General features: G+C 44.4%; 1 protein-coding gene across 1 annotated transcript in view; it reads left to right on the top strand.

The window, feature by feature from the left end:
* STXBP1 (syntaxin binding protein 1) overlaps positions 1-15,929 on the top strand; it is a gene marked incomplete in the record, with an annotated part of 68,900 nt that overhangs the window by 33,695 nt on the left and 19,276 nt on the right. Inside the window, 11 exon segments of the mRNA XM_056540620.1 lie at positions 181-230; positions 614-695; positions 1,545-1,621; positions 5,370-5,448; positions 5,564-5,667; positions 8,419-8,567; positions 9,512-9,596; positions 14,114-14,244; positions 15,347-15,454; positions 15,546-15,606; positions 15,697-15,762. Coding sequence (XP_056396595.1) covers positions 181-230; positions 614-695; positions 1,545-1,621; positions 5,370-5,448; positions 5,564-5,667; positions 8,419-8,567; positions 9,512-9,596; positions 14,114-14,244; positions 15,347-15,454; positions 15,546-15,606; positions 15,697-15,762 — 992 coding nt within the window.

The raw sequence follows: 15,929 nt of genomic DNA, 5'->3' as shown, positions 1-15,929 counted from the left end.
CACTATATAGGGGACACTGATGGCCCTGTTTATGGGGGCACTCTGATGACATGGTTAATAGAGGGGCATTGACTGACTAAAGGCATAAAAGCACATACATGGTGTTCATCACTGTACAATACACACCTCATTGCTCCAATTTTGAGAGGTATGACTACAAATGTCCGTTTCTCTTTGCAGAGATCATGCACGATGTCATCCGTAAGGTTAAGAAGAAAGGAGAGTGGAAGGTACGCGGCCCATCTGCTATAACTAACAAACTGTGATTGGGGGTCATTCACTACAGAACATTGGGCGCCTATAGCCATAGGTCTATGACAGTGGTCTGCAAACTGTGGACCTCCAACTATTGCAAAACTACAACCTCCATCATGCCCGGACAGCCACTGGCTGTCCGGGCATGCTGGGTGTTGTAGTTTTGCAACAGCTGTAGGACCACAGTTTGGAGACCACTGGTCTATGACACCCATGTGCTCTAATAGTATATACTAGTAGTATATATTGTGTGTGTGTGTATATATATATATATATATATATATATATATATATATTGTCTTTTATACTTATATACAGTATATTAATGCTTTGTCATTGTGTCGTCCTGTTCCTGAAGGTGCTGGTTGTGGATCAGCTCAGTACCCGTATGCTGTCCTCCTGCTGCAAGATGACTGACATTATGACTGAAGGAATTACAAGTAAGCGATGGCAACGGTAGATTGCACTATATATATATATATATATATATATATATATACATATATATACATATATATATATAGCTCTATTATTCAATTCCTGAATCACCAAGGGCCCATTTACACTGCATATTTTCCGAGCATAATTCCCTTTAGGGCTCATGCACACTACAGAATCTCTGCCCGGAGATATTCCAGGTGGTGATTCTGTCTGTGATCCGGACGTTCCACTGCGGAAATTCTGTAGTGTGAATGGTGCAGCAGAATCCCATTGAGGACAATGGGAGGCTGCTGTACCATATTTTCCATGTGAAATTTCGGAGTGGAATGGGTCCTTTTAAAGGGGTACTCCGGTGGATTTTTTTTTTTTTTTAAACCAACCGGTCCAAGAAAGTTAAAGAGATTTGTAAATTACTTCTATTTAAAAAAAAATCGTAATTCCTCCAGTACTTATCAGCTGCTGCATGCTCCACAGGAAGTTGTGTAGTTCTTTCCAGTCTGACCACAGTGCTCCCAGCTGACACCTCTGTCCGTGTCAGGAACTTTCCAGAGCAGGATAGGTTTGCTATGGGGATTTGCTTGTACTCTCGACAGTTCCTGACACGGACAGAGGTGTCAGCAGAGAGCACTGTGGTCAGACTGATAAGAACTCCAGCAAGAAATACAACTTCCTCTGGAGCATACAGCAGCTGTTAAGTACTGGAAGGATTAAGATTTTTATGTGGAAGTAATTTACAAATCTGTTTAACTTTTTGGCACCAACATTTGTTTTCCACGGGAGTAACCCTTTCATGTCACACCTCCTGTCAACAATTTTTCTAATTTCAAATAATTTTTTCTTTTTTTCAGTCGTTGAAGACATTAACAAGCGGAGGGAGCCACTTCCTAGCCTGGAGGCCGTGTATTTGATCACACCATCCGAAAAGGTGACAGTGCAGTATACCCCAACATCACAGTACCATATGGGAACTATGGGCCTTTGCTATGTGCTTATGTTCATAGGAAGTGAGGACGGGACCCTTCCTTAGTACCATCATTTGTTTATAGTAGGGTTTTTCCAACCAGTGTGCCTCCAGCTGTTGCAAAACAACAACTCCCAGCATGCCCGGACAGCCAAAGGCTGTCCGGGCATGCTGGGAGTTATAGTTTTGCAACAGCTGGAGGCACACTGGTTGGGAAACACTGGTGTCCGTATAGTATCTCTCAGCCCCCTGGTACCCTCTATAGTTACACCCCTTGTTACCGGGCTGATTCTCAATTGTCCTTTTTTCATGTTTGCTCTTGGATTAACCCTTTACTCTTGGTTTGACTCCTCACTAACTTTCACTTCACCTGTTTACAATTTTAAGGGACGCTAATCCATAGGCGACTGTGTGGTCTTCTTATTCACTATGACCGCTACTTTTTTCACCACATATCTTTAGTCTTAAGACAAAAACATTTCCATACGTGTGTGAGGATGGTAAAGGCTACTTTTTTGTGATTAAACAGGCTTTGCTTTCGTGCAGTGTCTCTTTAATAGGATTTTCAGGTGTATGTGAATGGGTTTTCTTTTACGTGTTAGACTAGGTTCACACTACAGAATTTCCGCCTCCAATTCCGCTTTGAAATTGCAGGCAGAAATTCCGCTTACTAAAATGTACTTTATAGTGAATGGGTTTTCATTCACAAATTAACACTTTGGAATTTGCAAAGCGGAATTTGGGAACGGAAAATCCGCTTGAAAATGTCAGCCTGATAAATGGCGTTGCTCATTCTTCAGGCGGAAATACTCGCGGAACAAATTGCAGTCTATTGGACACTGCAGTGTCCACGCGGTCTTAGCGCCGACTGATTCAATGGGCACTGGCCTCACTCGGAATCTCCGGGCGGAAATTTGACTGATATATTGAGAGAGACTGATCTATTGAGAGAGGAGACTGATATATTGGGAGAGGAGACTGATATATTGGGAGAGGAGACTGATATATTGGGAGAAGAGACTGATATATTGGGAGAGGAGACTGATATATTGGGAGAGGAGAATGATATATTGGGAGAGGAGACTGATATATTGGGAGAAGAGACTGATATATTGGGAGAGGAGACTGATATATTGGGAGAGGAGACTGATATATTGGGAGAGGAGACTGATATATTGGGAGAGGAGACTGATATATTGGGAGAGGAGACTGATATATTGGGAGAGGAGACTGATATATTGGGAGAGGAGACTGATATATTGGGAGAAGAGACTGATATATTGGGAGAGGAGACTTATATATTGGGAGAGGAGACTGATATATTGGGAGAGGAGACTGATATATTGGGAGAGGAGACTGATATATTGGGAGAGGAGACTGATATATTGGGAGAAGAGACTGATATATTGGGAGAGGAGACTGATATATTGGGAGAGGAGACTGATATATTGGGAGAGGAGACTGATATATTGGGAGAGGAGACTGATATATTGAGAGAGGAGACTGATATATTGAGAGAGGAGACTGATATATTGGGAGAGGAGACTGATATATTGAGAGAGGAGACTGATATATTGGGAGAGGAGACTGATATATTGGGAGAGGAGACTGATATATTGGGAGAAGAGACTGATATATTGGGAGAGGAGACTGATATATTGAGAGAGGAGACTTATATATTGGGAGAGGAGACTGATATATTGGGAGAGGAGACTGATATATTGGGAGAGGAGACTGATATATTGGGAGAAGAGACTGATATATTGGGAGAGGAGACTGATATATTGGGAGAGGAGACTGATATATTGAGAGAGGAGACTGATATATTGGGAGAGGAGACTGATATATTGGGAGAGGAGACTGATATATTGGGAGAGGAGACTGATATATTGGGAGAGGAGACTGATATATTGGGAGAGGAGACTGATATATTGAGAGAGGAGACTGATATATTGAGAGAGGAGACTGATATATTGGGAGAGGAGACTGATATATTGGGAGAGGAGACTGATATATTGAGAGAGGAGACTGATATATTGGGAGAGGAGACTGATATATTGGGAGAAGAGACTGATATATTGAGAGAGGAGACTGATATATTGGGAGAGGAGACTGATATATTGGGAGAGGAGACTGATATATTGGGAGAGGAGACTGATATATTAAGAGAGGAGACTGATATATTGGGAGAGGAGACTGATATATTAAGAGAGGAGACTGATATATTAAGAGAGGAGACTGATATATTGGGAGAGGAGACTGATATATTAAGAGAGGAGACTGATATATTGAGAGAGGAGACTGATATATTGGGAGAAGAGACTGATATATTAATAGAGGACACTGATATATTGGGAGAGGAGACTGATATATTGGGAGAGGAGACTGATATATTGGGAGAGGAGACTGATATATTGGGAGAGGAGACTGATATATTTGGAGAGGAGACTGATATATTAATAGAGGAGACTGATATATTGGGAGAGGACACTGATATATTGGGAGAGGAGACTGATATATTGGGAGAGGAGACTGATATATTGGGAGAGGAGACTGATATATTGGGAGAGGAGACTGATATATTAAGAGAGGAGACTGATATATTTGGAGAGGAGACTGATATATTGGGAGAGGAGACTGATATATTGGGAGAGGAGACTGATATATTAATAGAGGAGACTGATATATTGGGAGAGGACACTGATATATTGGGAGAGGAGACTGATATATTGGGAGAGGAGACTGATATATTGGGAGAGGAGACTGATATATTGAGAGAGGAGACTGATATATTGGGAGAAGAGACTGATATATTAATAGAGGAGACTGATATATTGGGAGAGGACACTGATATATTGGGAGAGGAGACTGATATATTAAGAGAGGAGACTGATATATTGGGAGAGGAGACTGATATATTGGGAGAGGAGACTGATATATTAAGAGAGGAGACTGATATATTGGGAGAGGAGACTGATATATTAAGAGAGGAGACTGATATATTGGGAGAGGAGACTGATATATTAAGAGAGGAGACTGATATATTGAGAGAGGAGACTGATATATTGGGAGAAGAGACTGATATATTAATAGAGGACACTGATATATTGGGAGAGGAGACTGATATATTGGGAGAGGAGACTGATATATTGGGAGAGGAGACTGATATATTGGGAGAGGAGACTGATATATTTGGAGAGGAGACTGATATATTAATAGAGGAGACTGATATATTGGGAGAGGACACTGATATATTGGGAGAGGAGACTGATATATTGGGAGAGGAGACTGATATATTGGGAGAGGAGACTGATATATTGGGAGAGGAGACTGATATATTGGGAGAGGAGACTGATATATTGGGAGAGGAGACTGATATATTAAGAGAGGAGACTGATATATTTGGAGAGGAGACTGATATATTGGGAGAGGAGACTGATATATTGGGAGAGGAGACTGATATATTTGGAGAGGAGACTGATATATTTGGAGAGGAGATCCTTTAAAGCAGTGTTTCCCAACCAGGGTGCCTCCAGCTGTAGCAAAACTACAACTCCCAGCATGCCCGGACAGCCGAAGGCTGTCCGGGCATGCTGGGAGTTGTAGTTTTGCAGCCCAATATCTGCTCCTCCATCCCCAGATTCAGGGCCCAGTTGACATATGCTTTCCTAGATCCTCTGTCTCTTTCTTACACTACTCCATTCTCTTGCAGTCTGTTCACTCTCTCATCAATGACTTCAAAGATCCTCCTTCCGCTAAGTACCGAGCGGCACATGTCTTCTTTACTGACTGTAAGTGCACTACTAACACTAGCCTCCTTTCACTCTCCCGCCAAGTATTGCGTCTTTTTTGTCCGCTTTCTCTTTCCAGAATTAACGTTGGGGGTAACTTGATCTCTCTCCACAGCTTGTCCAGACAGTCTGTTCAATGAGCTGGTGAAGTCACGAGCATCCAAGGTCATCAAGACTTTGACGGAGATAAACATTGCCTTTCTTCCTTACGAGTCCCAGGTGAGTGGGGTTTACTCCGTAACGGTATGTTCACATGGCGGAATTATTGCGGAATGTCTGTCCGGAAAATTTCCTGTGGATATTCCGCAAATTAGGGCCGTTCGGAAATGCATCCTCTTCATAGACAGCAATGCATTTCCGAGCGGATTCTTGCTGTGCAGACCGGAATCAGGATTTCCGCTGCAGATGTTTCCGCCATGAAAATTCTGCCATTTCCACGGTGCAGCAGAATCCCATTGAAAACAATAGGACTCTGCTGCAACAGAATTTCTGATTCCACTCAGAAATTCTGTTGTGTATTTATTTGCGGGATTACCACTGCGTGTTTGAAAGTGGGCGGGCTCTCCATGGCTGTCCGATGCGGAAAATCCGCCACAAGCCCCATTAAAGTCAATAGGATCTGCAGCTAATTTTCTGCAGCGGAAATTCCACAGCCGAAAATGTGCTACGGAAAGCTGCGGAGATCCCACCGCCTTACAAACGCGCAAATAAATCCACTCGTGAGAATGAGCCCTTAGGGTAGGTTTTCACAACGCCACAAAAAAAAGAAAACCCTGTCATTTTACACTCCCAAGATGCAGTTTTTGTTGTGCTTTTCAAAAAATCCTGGGTTTTAGTCTTGGCTGTTTTTTTTTTTCCTTTGGCGTTTATTTCCTCTGCATTTTTATTCATGATAAATCATGTGATTCTTTCATCATGTGACTTAAGGATTTCTATTATAGAAAGGGGGGGGGGAATAAAAATGGCCAATGCTAAACCCACATGGTGGCGTTTTTTTTTTTTTTTTTTTTGTGCTGGCATAAAATTTTTTTGTCCAACAAAAAATCCTGCCATACAATTTGCAAAACTTTCACTTTCCAAATCAGCACAAAAACACCAAAGATTAGTAAAAAAAAAAAACCGCAAGTGTGAACTTCAGGTCAAATACCCCAAATGTGGGCGCATTTGCTAAATATGGGCATGTATTTTAACTGCCATGTGAACATACCCTAATGCCTCCATTTGCTGCATTATGTTTTGCCTCCTAGCACGGTTCAAGGGTGAAAAATCCATAATCTCCAGCCCTGGTCATAAGGGGGTCCATTTTGCAACGGCCTCGTTCACATTGCCGTCAACTCCTCTATTCAGAGTTCTGTCGGCCATCTGGCCAAAAGGATGGGAGTTTAATGGAGAAATAAATTGCGCAAGCACTATTTTTTTTTCTCTGCTAAATTCCTGTAAAATTACCGGATCACTGGCGGACCCCATGCAAGCGAATGGGGTCCATCGGGATCCGATAGTAGCTGTTTGCATTCGACCCATTTTAGGGTCCGATCAGCTAAAAAAAGAAATAATAATTAAAAAAAAAAAGAGCTGATCGGACCCAGGTCGGATGCAAATGGCAATGTGAACAAGGCCTTACCCTTCCAGCACTATTGTATGTGAAACTTAGGGTAGGAACACACTACGTTTTGGCGCCCGTTAATCATATCCGTCGGAATCCCGCCGAAAACGGGATGCTGACGTGTGCAGTTAAAGGGATACTCCACTGGAAAAGGTTTTTTTTTTTTTTTTTTTTTTTTTTTAAATCAACTGGTGCCAGAAAGTTAAACAGATTTGTAAATTACTTCTATTAAAAAATTTTAATCCTTCCAGTACTTATCGGCTGCTATATGATCCACAGGAAGTTCTTTTCTTTTTGAGTTTCCTTTCTGTCTGACCACAGTGCTCTGCTGACACCTCTGTTCATTTTAGGAACTGTACAGAGCAGGAGAGATTTTCTATGGGGATTTGCTTCTGCTCTGAACAGTTCCTGACATGGACAGAGGTGTCACTGTGGTCAGACAGAAAGGAAATTCAAAAAGAAAAGAACTTAACAGTTGATAAGTACTGGAAGGATTTACATTTTCAAATAAAAGTAATTTACAAATCTGTTTAACCTTCTGGCACCAGTTCATTAAAAGAAATAAATGTTTTCCACCGCAGTACCCCTTTAACGGGTGCAGCGGACCCCATTCAGTTCTATGGCTGAAAGGAGTCACCTAGTCACTCCTTTTCAAAAGCGCAGCAGCCCCTGTCATGATTCTGCTTAAAGTAGCGCAAATGTCCCGATTGGAGTCACTAGGGGTGACTTCATTTGGCAGCAGAAGTGAATGGGGTGCGCTGCTCCCGTTAACAGTATATGTCGGCAACCCGTTTTCGGCGGGATGCCGACAGATACGATTAAAGGGGTACTTCAGTGGCCAGCGTTCGGAATGGGGATAGGGGATAAAATGTCTGACCGCGGGGGTCCCACCGCTGGGGACCCCCGCAATCTTACATTCGGCACTCACCTCTTTGAGCTGCACACCGCGCTGCAAGCTCACAAACTGCTGGGTGCTGACCGCGGGGCCGGAGTATCGTGATGTCACGACTCCGCCTCCGTGTGATGTCACCCCCGCTATGCAAGTCTATGGGAGGGAGCGTGATGGCCGCCACGCCCCCTCCCATAAACTTGCATTGAGGGGGCGGGGAGTACCTCTTTAACGGGGGCCAGAACGTAGTGTGTTCTTACCCGAAGGCAAAGCTGAAGTCGTCTCTATCTGGGAGGCAGCTTGCTGTAGAAGAAGTCTTCCCCTAGATCTATCTGCAGCGAAGACCAGACAATGGAGTCCCTGTCCGGTGAGTTCGGACCTACCCCCTCACTCAGTCTCCAGCTAAAGGTGTAAAGAATGTGTTGTAGACAACATAAAGTATATTTCTAGGATTAATGTTCTGCTTTATCTATTCTAGGTTTTCTCCCTGGATTACCCTGACTCCTTCCACAGTTTTTACAGCCCCCATAAGGCTCAGATGAAGAATCCCATCCTGGAACGTCTTGCTGAACAGCTTGCCACCCTGTGTGCTACCTTGAAAGAGTACCCAGCCGTACGCTACCGTGGGTGAGTGTGCACTTCAGGAACCATGTGTGTGCAGCCTGAGCTCAGAGTGCAGTAGTGAGTGTTTTAGAGAGAACAAAAAACATTTTCAAATCAACTGGCTCCAGAAAGTTAAACAGATTTGTAAATTACTTCTATATAAAAATCTTAATCCTTCCAGTACTTATCGGCTGCTGGATGCTCTACAGGTTGTGTAGTTCTTTAAGGTCTGACCACAGTGCTCTCTGCTGCCACCTCTGGCCATGTCAGGAACAGATTGAAGCAGGATAGGTTTTCTATGGGGATCTGCTCCTACTTCGGACAGTTCCTGACATGGACAGAGGTGTCAACAGAGAACACTGTGCTCAGACTGGAAAGAACTACACAACTTCCTCTGGAGCATACAGCAGCTGATCAGTACTGGAAGGTTATTAATAGATTAATAGATATTACTAGAAGTATTACTAGAAGTATTTTACAAATCAGTTTAACTTTCTGGCACCAGCTGATTTGAAACCATTTGGAGTACCCCTTTAAGACAGTGTTTCCCAACCAGGGCGCCGTTATCTGTTACAAACTCCCAGCATGCCCTAGTGGGGAAACAATGTCTTAAACTCAGCTTGTCCCTACTTTTGTACGTTTCACACAGACTAGGGCAGTGGTTTCCAACCTATGGACCTCCAGATGTTGCAAAACTACAACTCCCAGCATGCCCGGACAGCCGTTGGCTGTCCGGGCATGCTGGGAGTTGTAGTTTTGCAACATCTGGAGGTCCGCAGGTTGGAGACCACTGTACTAGGGTATATATGCCCTAGTATTAGAGAATACACAGGGTAAATACATGTGTGGAGACCACATGGTATGATGGATGCTCTGCCGCCATCTTGTGCACTGTATATAGCAGAGTCTGATGTGTAAGCGCAGTTGGTTACATAAGTGTAATAATTACCCCGTCTGTTTCTCTGCAGAGATTACAAGGATAATGCGATGCTTGCACAGCTGATCCAAGATAAGCTCGATGCATACAAGGCTGATGATCCAACTATGGGGGAGGTGAGGCATCAACTAGACAATATTTGTTGGAAAAACAGGTTTTATAAAAGACTTGTGCAATTTCTCCGAAAAGCAGTTATCACCAATCCATAATATACTGAATATCGCTGGGGGGGGGTCAGGGCCGGTGCAAGGATTTTTGCCACCCTAGGTGAAAGCTAATTTTGCCGCCCCTTGACCCTGCCCTTTGACACTCCCTACCTTACTACTGGGGTGACACACTGTAACAAACCCCCTCCTCATGTAATCTCCTTACTACTGGGGTGACACACTGTAACAAACCCCCTCCTCATGTAATCTCCTTACTACTGGGGTGACACACTGTAACAAACCTCCTCCTCATGTAATCTCCTTACTACTGGGGTGACACACTGTAACAAACCTCCTCCTCATGTCATCTCCTTACTACTGGGGTGACACACTGTAACAAACCTCCTCCTCATGTAATCTCCTTACTACTGGGGTGACACACTGTAACAAACCTTCCCCTCATGTAATCTCCTTACTACTGGGGTGACACACTGTAACAAACCTTCCCCTCATGTAATCACCTTACTACTGGGGTGACACACTGTAACAAACCCCCTCCTCATGTAATCTCCTTATTACTGGGGTGACACACTGTAACAAACCTCCTCCTCATGTAATCTCCTTACTACTGGGGTGACACACTGTAACAAACCTCCTCCTCATGTAATCTCCTTACTACTGGGGTGACACACTGTAACAAACCTCCTCCCCATGTAATCTCCTTACTACTGGGGTGACACACTGTAACAAACCCCTCCTCATGTAATCTCCTTACTACTGGGGAGACACACTGTAACAAACCTCATCCTCATGTAATCTCCTTACTACTGGGGTGACACACTGTAACAAACCTCCTCCCCATGTAATCTCCTTACTACTGGGGTGACACACTGTAACAAACCCCTCCTCATGTAATCTCCTTACTACTGGGGTGACACACTGTAACAAACCTCATCCTCATGTAATCACCTTACTACTGGGGTGACACACTGTAACAAACCTCCTCCTCATGTAATCTCCTTACTACTGGGGTGACACACTGTAACAAATCTCCTCCTCATGTAATCTCCTTACTACTGGGGTGACACACTGTAACAAACCTTCCCCTCATGTAATCACCTTACTACTGGGGTGACACACTGTAACAAACCCCCTCCTCATGTAATCTCCTTACTACTGGGGTGACACACTGTAACAAACCTCCTCCTCATGTAATCTCCTTACTACTGGGGTGACACACTGTAACAAACCTCCTCTTCATGTAATCTCCTTACTACTGGGGTGACACACTGTAACAAACCCCTCCTCATGTAATCTCCTTACTACTGGGGAGACACACTGTAACAAACCTCCTCATGTAATCTCCTTACTACTGGGGTGGCACACTGTAACAAACCCCCTCCTCGTGTAATCTTCTTACTACTGGGGTGACACACTGTAACAAACCCCTCCTCATGTAATCTCCTTACTACTGGGGAGACACACTGTAACAAACCTCCTCCTCATGTAATCTCCTTACTACTGGGGTGACACACTGTAACAAACCCCCTCCTCGTGTAATCTCTTTACTACTGGGGTGACACACTGTAACAAACCCCCTCCTCATGTAATCTCCTTACTACTGGGGTGGCACACTGTAACAAACCCCCTCCTCGTGTAATCTTCTTACTACTGGGGTGACACACTGTAACAAACCCCTCCTCATGTAATCTCCTTACTACTGGGGAGACACACTGTAACAAACCTCCTCCTCATGTAATCTCCTTACTACTGGGGTGACACACTGTAACAAACCCCCTCCTCGTGTAATCTCTTTACTACTGGGGTGACACACTGTAACAAACCTCCTCCTCATGTAATCTCCTTACTACTGGGGTGACACATTGTAACAAACCTCCTCATCTAATCTCCTTACTACTGGGGTGACAAACTGTAACAAACCTCCTCCTCATGTAATCACCTTACTACTGGGGTGATACACTGTAACAAACCTCCTCCTCATGTAATCTCCTTACTACTGTGGTGATACACTGTAACAAACCTCCTCCTCATGTAATCTCCTTACTACTGGGGAGACACACTGTAACAAACCTCCTCATGTAATCTCCTTACTACTGGGGTGACACACTGTAACAAACCTCCTCCTCATGTAATCTCCTTACTACTGGGGTGACACCCCCCCTCCTCATGTAATCTCCTTACTACTGGGGTGACACACTGTAACAAACCCCCTCCTCATGTAATCTCCTTACTACTGGGGTGACACACTGTAACAAACCTCCTCCTCTGCAATTATCTTACTACTGGGGTGACACACTGTAACAAACCTCCTCCTCTGCAATGATCTTACTATTGGGGTGACACACTGTAACAAACCTCCTCCTCTGCAATTATCTTACTATTGGGGTGACACGGTGGTGCTGGCTGGGCGGGTGCATCGGGTGAGCGGGGGCTTCGAATGCTAGGTGGCTACTAACTTCCTCACAGTGTGCAGAGTGGCGCCCCCATCAAGTGGGTGCTCTATGCAGCTGCCTATTTTGCCTATAGGTAGAACCGGCCCTGGGGGGTCCTCACTGCTAAGACCCACACCAATGGCTCCATTTGAATGGAATGGTGGTTAGGCATGCACGCTACCATTCCTTTTAACTTTGCGTGATTTAGGCTGTGTTCACCGAAATCTCTGTAAAAATAGCGCAATATTACACAGATTTGAACAGTTTTTTGCGCAATTATGCAAATCGCTGTCAAATTGCGCTATTTTTACAGCAATGTCGGCCAATTAAATTCCATGTGTGAACGCAGGTCTACAAAGGTACATGAGTACAGCCATTGCAGCATCTAAGCCAGTGTTTTCCAAACAAGGTGCCTCTCGCTGTTGCAAAACTACAGCTCCCAGCATGCTGGGAGTTGTAGTTTTGCAGCAGTGGGAGGCACCTTGTTAAAAAAACACTGATCTAAGCAGTTAGGTAAGGGAAATGGGGGCCACTTGTCACCCATACAGCCCCCATTCGACACATTATGGTAGACAGGGGGCCTAGTAAAGTATTCCAGGCCTGCCGTTGTAGTACGTTGCCAAAAGGCATTCTAAAAGTATTGCAGTATATTATGCAAGCCATGTAGCCATCAAATGATAAGTTCTACTAGTGCTACCTGAAAATAAAGACATAAAAATGCATAAATAAATAAAAAATTCATTAAAGGAGAAGTCTCACAGTAAACAATTGTTCAGCTTTTAGTGCAGAAGGTAAAGTTATACAGGTTTGTAAATCACTTCCATTACCAGTGCTGCTTAGAAACAAGCTTTATCTGCATTCTTCTGTCTGACAGGAAATTCAGCTGTTCCAGGTTTTCATGACTTTCGACCCCCTATTCAGGCTGTTATCAGCAGCATCCAGGGGCCGTGACGTGACAATTACCCAGAAAACCCCTGTGCTGCAGAGAGCTGCCTGAGCTCGGCCTTAGCCCCTCCCATCTGATGAATATTCACACTGTCCTCCCTCTGTTCTGCAGTGATTGGCTGAGCAGCACTGCCTATATGCCGGCTGATTCAGATCATAGTTCTCTCCCCTCTCCTTGCTAATGTTTTTACACTGATAACGGAGGAGAGGGGGGAGGGGAGGGAGATGCCAGCGTAGGGCTGTCACACTGAGAATGGAGGGGAGGGAGAGTAGAATTGTCACACTGAGCACTGGGGAGAGAGGAGTGCAGGGCAGAGGAGGGGGGAGGTGATTGTGCCACTGTAAAGCTGTTTCATTGAGAGGAGGAGGGGGAGGGAGTGATTTTACAGTGTAAAACTGCAGCTTCAACTCCAGGGTCCCTCTCTCTGAGCACTGAGATTACATTGTGTTTCCTCGTGGCCACCCTGCTGTATAGGGCTATGATTGGAGCTCAGTGTTATGTGGGAGTGACTAACATAAATTAGGGGTGGTAACAAGCTCTCTGCTCAGGCAGCTGAGAGCAGGAAATGTGAGCAGTGCATGCAGGGAAATGTAGTCTTTGAGATCATAGGCATAGCCACCATAACCAGGAAGTAACTGGAATTTATGAGCTGAATAGCTGGTGAATGGGGGCGGGAAAAAAATCACAAACATGTCAGAGAGGTGGTAGGTGAATATACTATGGAATGGCTAGGTATCTTTTTTTTCTTTGCTGCATGGGATATCTTCTTTAATTCTAAAATAAAATTATTATTAAAAACTAAACAAATAAAACAATACAGAAGAGCTCTAATAATTATTCCCCAATAATTTCAAATTTATTAAATAAACAATAAAAAATGTAACATAACTGAAGTAGCTGTCCGGGCATGCTGGGAGTTGTAGTTTAGCAACAGCTGGAGGTCCACAAAACTATCCTCTAGGGATGATGCTGTCTGTACACTGTGTGAACAGTCCTGGTGGTCCTACCTGCTTTTGTGACTTGCTATGAATTGATGAATTGCTATGGACAACTACTCACTATTTATTTATTTATTTATTTATGTACAGGGTCCGGATAAAGCGCGCTCCCAGCTCATCATCCTGGATCGCGGTTTTGATCCTGCTTCTCCAGTCCTGCATGAGTTAACATTCCAGGCCATGAGCTACGATCTCCTTCCAGTGGAGAATGATGTCTATAAGTAAGGCAGAACGCCATGGTACTTCTATACAACAGTGTTTCCCAACCAGTGTGCCTCCAGCTGTTGCAAAACTACAACTCCCTTCGGCTGTCCGGGCATGCTGGGAGTTGTAGTTTTGCAACAGCTGGAAGCACACTGGTTTGAAAGCACTGATATACAATACAGGCAGGGGGTCAATATGTATCAAATTTTCTGCCAGAATTTGCTTGGACCGGTCATGCTGGAGGATGTTGCAGGCAGCAGAACGTTCTCCACGGCATCTCCAGACTCTGTCATGTCTGTCACATGTGCTCAGTGTGAACCTGCTTTCATCTGTGAAGAGCACAGGGCATCAGTGGTGAATTTACCAATCTTGGTGTTCTCTGGTAAATGCCAAACGTCCTGCACTGTTTTGGGCTGTAAGCACAACCCCACCTGTGGTCGTCAGGCCCTCATACCACCCTCATGGAGTCTGTTTCTAACCGTTTGAGTGGACACATGCACATTTGTGGCCTGCTGGAGGTAATTTTGTAGGGCTCTGGCAGTGCTCCTCCTGCTCCTCCTTGCACAAAGGCTGAGGTAGCGGTCCTGCTGCTGGGTTGTTGCCTTCCTACGGCCTCCTCCATGTCTCCTGATGTACTGGCCTGTCTCCTGGTAGCGCCTCCATGCTCTGGACACTACGCAGACAGACACAGCAAACCTTCTTGCCACAGCTCGCATTGATGTGCCATCCTGGATGAGCTGCACTACCTGAGCCACTTGTTTGGGTTGTAGACTCCCTCTCATGCTACCACTAGAGTGAAAGCACCGCCAGCATTCAAAAGTGACCAAAACATCAGCCAGGAAACATAGGAACCGAGAAGTGGTCTGTGGTCACCACCTGCAGAACTTCTCCTTTATTGGGGGTGTCTTGCTAATTGCCAATAATTTCCACCTGTTGTCTGTTCCATTTGCACAACAGCATGTGAAATTGATTGTCAATCAGTGTTCTTCCTGAGTGGACAGTGTGATGTCACAGAAGTGTCATTGACTTGGAGTTATACTGTGTTGTTTAAGTGTTCCCTTTATATTTTTGAGCAGTGTATATGCGACAATCCAGTCATAACATTTGTCCTCCCCTCAGATATGAGACCAGTGGTATAGGGGAGCAGCGTGTCAAGGAGGTCCTGCTAGACGAAGATGATGAACTCTGGGTGGGCTTGCGTCATAAGCACATCGCCGAGGTGTCCCAGTAAGTATTTTTTCGGTCCAGTTTCTAGCAAAATCATGAATATTCATCAAAAAGTGAACTTATGGGATTGTTTTTCTTTACCATCCTCTAGAGAAGTGACTCGCTCCCTAAAGGACTTCTCCTCCAGCAAGAGGATGAACACAGGTGACAAGGTATGAGATCTATCACTGTCCTGGATAGGATTCATCACTACTGTGCTTGATAATAGATGTTTTTCTGAATTTTTCTTTTTTTTACCTCAGACCACCATGAGAGATCTTTCCCAAATGCTGAAGAAGATGCCTCAGTATCAGAAGGAGCTCAGCAAGGTGAGTGTTCAGAACAGGGTGACCCGATTTTGAAGAAAAAATAACACAGAACAGCCATTAGCAATACAAAATTGCCCTAAAAATACAATGAGCAAATAGTGGCATATAAGAGCTGTACGCAGGCTCTGCAGACCATATACATGATTACAGCAGCATCCAGTGACTCA

Source organism: Hyla sarda, chromosome 9, assembly GCF_029499605.1.
Source record: "Hyla sarda isolate aHylSar1 chromosome 9, aHylSar1.hap1, whole genome shotgun sequence".
Taxonomy (NCBI): domain Eukaryota; kingdom Metazoa; phylum Chordata; class Amphibia; order Anura; family Hylidae; genus Hyla; species Hyla sarda.
The sequence above is the reverse complement of the archived record's forward strand: the minus strand, read 5'-3'. Positions and strand labels throughout refer to the sequence as shown.